The 9284-nt window shown below is 65.6% G+C and overlaps 3 protein-coding genes across 5 annotated transcripts; all 3 read right to left on the reverse strand.

Moving 5' to 3' along the window:
* Positions 1–245: 245 nt before the first annotated feature.
* Positions 246–1443, reverse strand: SMIM24 (small integral membrane protein 24). The gene is made up of 4 exons (XM_010581797.1): positions 1308–1443; positions 717–834; positions 540–578; positions 246–339 (listed from the first exon to the last, which is right to left on the reverse strand). Exons 1-4 carry the CDS (start codon positions 1378–1380, stop codon positions 246–248), a joined length of 324 nt encoding a protein of 107 aa, XP_010580099.1. The 5' UTR covers positions 1381–1443.
* Positions 1444–2624: 1181 nt separating this feature from the next.
* On the reverse strand, positions 2625–5302 carry LOC104839670. 3 transcript variants are annotated; one of them, XM_010580096.1, is made up of 3 exons: positions 4874–5302; positions 3581–3693; positions 2625–3441 (listed from the first exon to the last, which is right to left on the reverse strand). In XM_010580096.1, exons 1-3 carry the CDS (start codon positions 5068–5070, stop codon positions 3218–3220), a joined length of 534 nt encoding a protein of 177 aa, XP_010578398.1. In that variant the 5' UTR covers positions 5071–5302; the 3' UTR covers positions 2625–3217. The 3 variants fall into 3 exon arrangements, with proteins under 3 accessions (XP_010578398.1, XP_010578390.1, XP_010578407.1); XM_010580088.1 differs by having other exon boundaries at positions 3581–3737; XM_010580105.1 differs by having other exon boundaries at positions 3581–4155.
* A 272-nt stretch (positions 5303–5574) lies between these two features.
* On the reverse strand, positions 5575–9276 carry DOHH (deoxyhypusine hydroxylase/monooxygenase). The gene is made up of 4 exons (XM_010580119.1): positions 8946–9276; positions 8487–8563; positions 8057–8294; positions 5575–7040 (listed from the first exon to the last, which is right to left on the reverse strand). Exons 1-4 carry the CDS (start codon positions 9217–9219, stop codon positions 6724–6726), a joined length of 906 nt encoding a protein of 301 aa, XP_010578421.1. The 5' UTR covers positions 9220–9276; the 3' UTR covers positions 5575–6723.
* Between the last annotated feature and the right edge of the window lie 8 nt (positions 9277–9284).

Consider the following 9284-nt stretch of genomic DNA (forward strand, 5'->3'; position numbering starts at 1 on the left):
GGGGGGGGGGGGGGGGGGGGGGCCTGCTCCTGTCCCCAGCCGCCGCCCTCTCCGATCCACTCCGGCGGGCGGCGAATCCACGCCGGGTCTTGGCGGCAGCCGGGAACCGCCGCGGCACTTCCCGCCCCGCTGCCGCTCCGCAAAACCCGGCGTGGATCCACGTCCGGCGGACGGGGCTGAGGGCGAAGCGCCCGACGGGGCGTCCCTAAGGCCGGGCACCGAGCGGGCAGGGGACGGCCGCCCCTTCAGAGGGACGTGGCCTTGCTCTGCTCCTCGCCGTCGCTCTCCTCGTCGCTGTCCTTCTCGGCCGCCGGGTTGGCGCAGCCAGCGTGCTCCAGCCTGCTGGGAGGAAGGCGTCAACGAGGCATGGCCACCCACCACAGGGCCCCCCCGGCCCCGCTCCCCTGGGGCGTCCCCATCGCTTTCGGCCATGCCGGGCCACGCGTGGCACCGCCAGCACGTGGCTGACCCCAGTGGGGAACTGAGGCCCGGCTGGTGGGGGGCCCGGTGTCAGCCCCACAGCGCCCAAACCATGGTACCTCTCAGTCCCCTGGGTCTCCTGGAGGCCGCCATGCTTCCTGCGAGGGGAGAGAGGGGCTGAGCGGTGCCTGGGGACGGTTCCGTCCCCACCCCGCAGCACCCTGCTCCCCCCCGGGGCCGGCGGTCCCCCCCCCGCTGAGGCGGGTGCAGGATGCGTCCCCACCGCGCCGGCCCACCTGCGCATCCTGATCTGCCAGAGCCGGTTGATGAGCAGGACCACAAAGACGATGAAGAGGAAGACGACAACGGCCGTGAGGCTGACGAGCCAGGGCTGCAGCTCCTTGGGGCCGGTGCCTGCCACGGCAGGGACGGGGACAGGGACGGGGATGGGAACAGGGATGGGGAGGGGGATGGCTTTGGGGGAACCCCATCCTGCAGGGGATGGGACCCCCTCCCATCCCATGGCACAGAGACCCGATTGTGCCCAGCCTGGCACCGGGGGGATGCTGGGGACGCTGGGGACATTGACAGGCGCTCATGGGCACCCAATTCCCACCATCCCTTGGGTGCCAAGGAAGCCACCCCCGACACAGCCAACCCATCCCCGGGAGAGCGTGGGGGTGCCCAGCACAGTGGGGAGCACTGGGGACAGCAGGCAGGTACCCCCAAGTCTTTCCACTCTGCCCCCCAAATAGTTGCTGCCAGAGCACTGGGACAGACTGGTCCTACTGGGAAGGTCTCCCAGGAGCTGATCCGATGGCCCAGGACAGGCACAGCCACCCCGCCCCAGGGGCACAGGGGGACAGGGGGGCTGCAGGGGCACCTACCGGCCTGTCCCCGGGCAGTGGCGGCGAGGACGAGCAGGACCAGGAGCGAAAGGGGCTGTGAAGTCCTCGGCATTTTCAGGGGAGGCTGGCAGAGGGCTGGGGCACGGCCAGATCCTGCACCCTGAGATGGGCTCCTCTCCCACGCCGCTGCTGGGGCCGAGCGCAGGTGCCGCTCTCTGCACCCCGGGCCAACGAGCAGCTTTTATTGGGCTCAAGAGGACAAGTGCCACCAAGCGCCATGGCAACGTGGCTTCTATAACCCTTGGGAGGTGGCACCTCTCCTCTCCCCTGGCTGAGCCACCAGCACCCTGCGGCACCCAGTGGCCACCACCTCGGGGACCACCTCGGGGACCACGGCAGCAGCCCCGTTGCCCAGGGCTGGGGTCAATCCCCGGGGTGGGTGAGTGGTGGTGGTGGGGATGGAGGGACAGATGGACGGGTGGAGGGAGGGACAGATGGATGGGAGCGTGGGTGGACAGAGGGAGGGAAGGAGGGGTGGATGGATGGGTAGAAGGAGGGAGGGACGGACGGACAGATGGATGGGTGGGTGGGCAGCTGGATGGACGGAAGGAAGGAAGGACAGACAGCCGGATGGGTGGGTGGAGGGACAGACAGATGGGCAGATGTGCGGAGGAGCGCCCACCCTGCCTGCTGCCCCGTCCCAGTCTCTCCCCACTGCCCATGGGGCACCGCACCCCCGTCCCCACTGGCAGGGCTGGGGCAGATCCAGGCCAGTGTCCCATCCATGCAGACACGGCCCCCACCCTGCCACGCCGTGGGGATGGGGCAGAGTGGGCAGTGCCAGGCCACCCCCTGGCCCTCAGTCAGGCCCAGGCCAGCTGGATCCCAGTTGCAATGGCTGGTGCTGGTGGAACCCCATCATGTGCCCAGGGAGTGTCCGGGTACTGTGAAGACCCCAGTATTAATGGTGTTATCGGCGAGACCTTGGCAGGGTGAGCTGCTCCGCTCCACCTTGCAGCCCCCGCCTGCCGGGGCACAGGGGAAACTGAGGCACGGGGGAGCTGGCAGCACCCCAGGGATGGACCGTGGTCTTCGGCAGGGCCACCCTGCCCATGGCAATTCCCCAAGGGGTGAAGAAAGTGCCTGGGGACACGGGGACAGGGTCTCCACTGGAGGGATGGGGGGGGTCCAGCCCCAGCCTGGGTTTAAGGCAGGGAATAGGGGTCCATATGACACAGCCCCCATCCCCAGTGCCCCCACTCAGAGCCCAAGTACAGCTCATGGGTGCTTTGCCCCCTGCCCAAGACTGGCTTTGGGGGCACCTGTGGGTGCCACCGAGCTCTGCCCCTTGGGGAGGGGGCACTGCCTGGCAGCATTAGGGCACCAAGGTGGCCAGCGGGGGCAAATTCACCTTCAGCATACAGCCGTCTGTCTGTCTGTCCCTCCCTCCCCATGCACCTGCGCACAGTTGTGCTGACGTAGGCCTCCCCATAGGCGTGTGCGTCCGTGTTTCCATGTGCACGCCCGTGCACGCCCATGTCCGTGCCCCCTGCGCCCACGCCCGGGCTGTGCCCCCACGTCAGGGGTTTGCACCCCCCTTTACATACCCACACACGCATCAACACATGTGCTCCCACATGCGTGTCCCTCCCCACGTGCCCATGCCCGGGGGCCAGCACGGCTCCACCGAGGGATGCTGCTGTCCCCAGGTGAACATTGGGGTGTCCCAGCCCTGCCACCTCCCCGTGCCCACGCCTGGCTAAGGGGCGAGTGAGCGGGGCTGGGGCAGGCTGCTTTATTGGGGGGGGCAGCGATAGCAGCCCCAAGATAAGCGTGTGTGACCGGGCAGCGTCACCCCCACACCCGAGTCTGTGGCCGGTGGCCGTGCTGTGACCCGATGGCCAGGCATGGCTGCAGGGTCCCGGTGGCGGCAGGGGTGTCCCCCGGCCCTAGAAAAACCTCTTCTTGTGGGAGTCGGCGAAGGAGATGGAGCTGCGCGGGGCGGTGGTGAGCAGCCCCAGTGGGATCTCCATGCCGGGCAGGGTGCCGGCGCCTTCACCCTTTGGCTTCCCCTCTACCAGCACCCCGTCCTCCTCCAGCCACTCCACCTCCGGCACGGTCCCCTCGGCCATCACCGCCTTCTCCTCCTCTGGCTTCGGCCCGAACGCCCAGTCTGCGGGAGCAGAGATGGAGCCATCAGCGGCACATCCCCACCACAGCAAAGGTTCTCGGTCTGGGGGACACCCCCTCTTGCCCCCCACCCAGCCCCATAAGGAGCCCCAAAGCTCAACCGTGCTCTGGGCAGCACTCACCGGCGAAGTCGTGCACCAGGTCCTTGATGAGATGCCCCACAATGGCGTATGCCACCACCAGCACCAGGGTGGCCGCCATCATCAGGTAAAGGACGTATCGGGGCAGGCGGATGCTGTCCAAGGCGGGGGGCTTGTAGTCCACGTACAGCACCCCGTCCTCCTCAGGGGGAGATTGCAGCAAGTGCCGTGACCCCCATGCCCCCCCGGTGCCGGGGAGCAGGGTGCCCCCCGCCAGGGCCATCGCCAGCTCCCCCCGCACCCCGGCCCCGAGCCACCGAAGCCTCTTCTGCGCAGGGGAGAAGTGGCATCTGGGTCCACAAGGCTCCTCGGTGCTGGCGGCTCACGGGGACAGGGAGGTCCCCATCCCTGGTGGCAGTGCCGCTCACCCGCTGCCGCCAAAGGACAGAGCATCTGCGGGAAGGAGCTTAGTGCCCGCTAATCCAGGCACAGCCCCGGCAGGCTCAGCCTGGGGGGTGACCAGCGGGCTCCGACATGGTTCAGGGTCCCCTGAATCTGCCCCTCTGGCAGCACCACAGGTACCTCTATCCCCCCTGGTAGTGGACAATCGTCCGCAGCTGGAGAACGTGCAAAGGCAGGGATGGGGAGGGACACCCCAAGGCCTCCCCCCCTCCCCTGAGCTTGGTTAAATCCCTCGGCAGGATCCCCCGAGCAGATGGTGTGAAATCCTGGCAGCAGCACCCTGCCCCCGAGGACGTGGTGCCCTCCGAGCCAGGAGGTGATGGATGGAGGGGATGGGTGCTGCAGCCCCATGCTGGGGGTGGTGGGGTGTCCCATGGGGCCCCTTTGCTGCATGGAGTCCAGCCACAGCGAAGCAGAAGCGAGAGGCCATCATCTTCCCGGAGCTTCGCGTTGGCCGCTGCGTGGGGTACCCCGGCGCCCAGCGTTGCTCCTCCGGTGAGGAGCATCTTGCAGAGGGGCACAGAGTGCAAGCACCACCCGAAAGCGATGCCCTCTGCACCAGGATGGTGCAGGGTTTGGCCCAGAGCAGCAGCAGCCTTGAAAAGAAAACCCAAGCCCTTCCCAGGGTGGGTTGGCCAGGGAGGGACGAAGGTGCCCGCAGGGTTTGGTGCCAAGTCAGGGCTCAACACCCAGGCCCTCCTCCACCCCGGCACACGTCCTGGCTCTACTGCACCCAGGTTGCCCCTGGCCAGATCCTGGCCACAAAAATGCCAGTTTCATTCCAATTTGGGCTTTAAAGGCATTTGGGGGAGCGGAGGCAAATGCTGGCGCAGAAAGATTTGGAAACAACCCTGCATCATCCAAGTGACTCACCTGTGGAAACGCCGGAGAACAGCAGAGAGCAAGGCTTGGAGTAGCCGGGGCAATACACAGGGACAAACACACTGGCAAAAAACGCTGGCAGCGTGCCACAGCCCGCATCCTGATAAGCTCCCAGCATGGAGCCAGCAGCTGCCTTTCACCGATAAAGTGGCAAGGGGGAAATGGCATGTCCCACTGCCCTGCCTCATCACCCGCAGGGGATAGAGAAGGGTGCAGAGACACCCCAAAGCTTGGCGGTGCCAGCTGGGTCCTGCCTATCACCCAGAGGCTACAGAGGTTGAGGGAAGGGAGGCAAGAAACCCCGTAACAGCTGCTGACTCTGAAACGGTGTGAAAACATCAGTTTTTTTGTCTCCAGTGCCAAGGAAAAGAGGTTCGGTGGCCCTCACCCCCCGCATCACACACAAGCGACCCCATCCACAACACTCGGGCAAGTAGGTCTGACTTCCAGTAAGCTTGTACAGGTGACCAAAACTGGTCAGGTCTCCAGTAAAATTCCCTTCCATGGGGTCACGAATTGGGCCAGACTGGGCCACAGCTGGGGCTCCCCCCTCCAGCTGTGTCCCTAGGCACCAGAGCCCTGGGGACACCCAGCTGGCCGCAGCAGTGGCTTTAGGGACTAAGAGGATTGAGCCCAGGAGCGACTCACAGGGAGACTTCGGTCAAGGGGAAAAGCACCGTCAGCAGCACACCAGTCCCTGCAGGGCAGCGGGACCCCACCAGCCCCTCTGCTGGGCAGCACCGTGGGGGCTCTGGGGAGCTCCACGGGCAATGTCTGCCCTCCTCCCCAGGCCTGACAGGGCTGTGGGGAGGGGGCGTTTACCCCATGCCATCAGGAACCCCACCCCATGTTCTCTCCTCCCATTACGGTTAGACTCGAACTTAAAGGTCTTTTCCAACCTAAATGACTCTGTTCCATGATTCTATTATGGCAGCCCCGGGGCTCCCCACTGGGGCCCGACCCTGCGGTGTTGGGTGCACCCCACATCTGGGCAAGGGCTAAATCACAGCTCGACTCATGCGGGAGCTCCCCCTGCCAGCGCTTTATTCCCTGCCAGCCCCTCCCCGTGCCCACACTGGGCTGCCCAAGGGGTTTGGGTGCTGGGTGACGGCAGCAGACACCAGCCTCAGCCCTCCCAGGTCTGGTTAAACACGGGGGAAAGTCCGGGCAGGCTCTGCCTCACCCTGTAAGCCCTAATGGCAGCACCGCCGCTCCCTGCAGAAAGAAAAAGCGCAGCCAAATCTTCCAAACCTTGCCATGAAACAACCCCCATCCCAGGGAAAAAGCTGCCGCAAGCACAGCTCTGGCCTGCCCCGACAGGAGAGGCCAAACCCACAGCAGCTCCTCCGCCACAGATGCAAGGAGGGACCCGGCTCGGCACCAGCACCAAGGGCTATTTCGAGGCATCACACTGCTACAACCTACGAGAGCGAGTGCCCAAAGCCAGCCCTGCCCCCCCCAGCAAAGCTCAGGCAGGGAAAGTGGAGCTGTTTCACACCGAGCCGCCACGGCAGCACAAGCCCAGAGCAGCCCCAGGCCCCGCACAGCCGCGACAGGCTCCGACGTGCAGAGCGGAGCCCACCCGGTCCGAGCCCTGAGCCAGGCTGCGGGCAGGCAGTGCTGATCCTGGCAGGGAAAAAGGGGCAGATCCAGGAAATGGGGGGTGGCGAGAGGGAGGGGGACAAGTAGCAGCTCAGCCTGGATCTGGAGGGAGAAGGCAGCTGTAATTGTGCCAGAAAGCAAATCCAGTTCCTCCTCCACCTCCGCCGCGGCAAGGCAGGGATCCATGTCGACGGAGGCGGCCATGACAGCGGGGCCTGTGCCCCCCCCTCAGCCGGGGCTCAGGCGGAGGCCTGCAGCTTGCAGAGCCCGTCGGCGTACTGGAACTGGGTGCCGTTCTCGTACTCGTACATGTCCAGCGCCACCTCGCAGCTCTCCCGCACCACCCGCTCCTCGTCGTGGGCGAAGGCACGCAGGGTCTCCAGGCAGGAGGGGCGGGCGATGGAGCCCAGGGCCTCGGCGCACTCGTGGCGCACCATGGGGCTCTCGGTGCGGCTGCGCAGCGTGGCCGTCAGCTGCGGGACGCAGGCCTCATCCTGCATCTGGCCCAGCACGTAGCCAATCTCATGGCGGAAGAGGGCGCTGCCGGAATGCAGTCCTGCGGGGAAGAGGCGAGAGTGAGCCATCATGGCCCCCAAAGTGCACTGGGATGCTTGGCCGGTGCCCCCCACCAAAAGCTGGGAGAAGACATGGGGCAGGTTGGTCTGGGGGTTAGAGCCAGCGGTCGTCTCCCCAGACCTGTTGGGGCTTCTGGGGAACGGGACAAAACACCTACAGGAAAGGCTGACCCACCCCGTTCCCTGACCCTGCACAGCCGGGGCAGCCCCGGCACTGCAGGCCCGCAGCCATGCCCCAGCGGCGTAGGGAGGCCATCTTGTGACGGTGGCACCCGCCCCCCCAGCAGAGCTGCGGGCACCCTCACCTACCCCGGGTAGCCTGCGCCGCCCACGGGCCCTGCCCCACCGGCACGATCTGCCTGGGGCAGACTGGCAGCACAGCCACAGACTCAAGCCCTCCCGTGCTGCGGGACTGAACAGCCGTAGCGGGAGCTCACAGATCCCCGCACACCTTCTCTCACAGTGCAGAAATTCCCTCGGCTCGTCCCAGATGGCTGGAGAGCCTCGTCCACTTCCCTTGGGCTGGGTCCAAATGGTTCCTGGGCTACGGTCTGCCCCTTCCCCACTCAGGAGTCATTCACTCCCCTCTCCAGAGCTATTCCCAAACCCCAGGACAAGGTTAGCAGCCTCTGACTTTCCAGGACGGGACAGCAGGACCCTGACACCCTGGGGCCAGGTCCCACCCAGAGACACCAGGTCAGACTGGTTGGTCCCAAGCCAACATTACAGACTGTGTCCTCTCCCACCCAAACCCATGGAGAAAGGGGGCCTGGAGAATGGTGAGGGGGCTGTGAAACACCAGAGAGTGACAGAGCGCTTTGCAAAGTGGCTCTTGCAAGCAAGCAGGGGGACAGCAGCTCCAGAAACAAATGTGTGACGAGCTTAAGTGAAGCCCTGCAGCTCTGGCAGCCCTGGATTTGGGAAGGGCCAATCCCAGATTAACCTGTGCAGATTTACAGTGAGAGGAGACTACAGGCAGCCTCACACTGGCCCTTACCATCTGCCAGCGCCAGCACAGCAGCCTGGCCCCCCAGGTTTCGCAGGGCAAACATGGCCCTGTAGCGGTCGAACAGCGTGCGTGACTCATCCAGGAGGGTTTCGCGGAGTTTGGCGACATCCGTCTCCTCAGCAGGGGGAGCAGGATCCACGGAGAGGTAGGGGCTGGCGCCCGGCTCCTGCTTGTTCTCCTGCAGCCACTCCAGCCTCCTCACTGCCAGCTGACACGTCTCCGCCACCTGCAGGGACGGGGACACAGCCTTGGCTGAGGGACAGCACTATATGGCGCTGGGAAGGTGCCCAGGGCTTCCCGGCAGCGGCTGGGTGCCAACACACAGCAAGATGCCGCTCATGGTGTCCCTGTCCCTGCCTCACCCTCCTGGACCAGCAGAGCTGCACCCCAGGGGAAATGACTCCCCCAAGAGCCTCACCTCAACCACGGGATCCTCTGAATAGCGTTTCAGGATGTCCAGCACCTTGGGATTCCCGATAGCACCCAGGGCTTCACCTGAAGGAAGGAGGTGTCAGGATGTTATCAAGGTGCCTACATGAGGAGGAGGACCCTGCTGTGTCCTCCGGCAAAGCCTCGCCCCACTCTGGAGTGGGGACACAAGCCTGACTGACGGATCCTAAATGAGACAGCCAGGCAAATAAACACGGCAGGAGCAAGCCTGGCCAGCAGGAAGGGGAAGGTTTGGCCAACCAGTCCAGCCAGGGCCGGCCAGGGGATGCGGTGAGGTGGTTACACGCCTCAGGAATTTCCAAGCCATGACACCCAAGCAGGATCAGGCCGTAACCAGCCATTTGGTATGGGGGGGAAGCACCTGCAAGTCCCACTTGTGGGCTGGACCCTTCCCTTGCCCCCACAGCCACAGGAGCTGCCGTCATACCCGCCTCGTGCCTGACCATGGGCTCCTGGCCGGTGTCCTCCAGCACCCGGATGAGCACGGGGATGGCCGCTTCGTCCTGCATCTGGCCCAGGCAGTAGGCCAGCTCATGCTTCAGCAGCGCAGAGCCGTCCCCGAAGGCCCGGCTGATCCAGTCCACGGCGGTGCGGCCGCCCAGACTCCGCAGGGTGAAGAGGGCCCGGAACCGGGCGGGCAGGGGCTGGGCCGTGTCCACCAGCGTCCGGCCGATGGCCTCCACCTCCTGCTCGGTCACCATGGCGCCGGGATCCGGTGGCACTCGGGACTCTGGCGGGGGTCCCTCCGGTCACACTCCTGCGGGGG

The sequence above is a fragment of the Haliaeetus leucocephalus genome, unplaced genomic scaffold (assembly GCF_000737465.1).
Source record: "Haliaeetus leucocephalus isolate CR32 unplaced genomic scaffold, Haliaeetus_leucocephalus-4.0 Scaffold76, whole genome shotgun sequence".
Lineage (NCBI taxonomy): Eukaryota > Metazoa > Chordata > Aves > Accipitriformes > Accipitridae > Haliaeetus > Haliaeetus leucocephalus.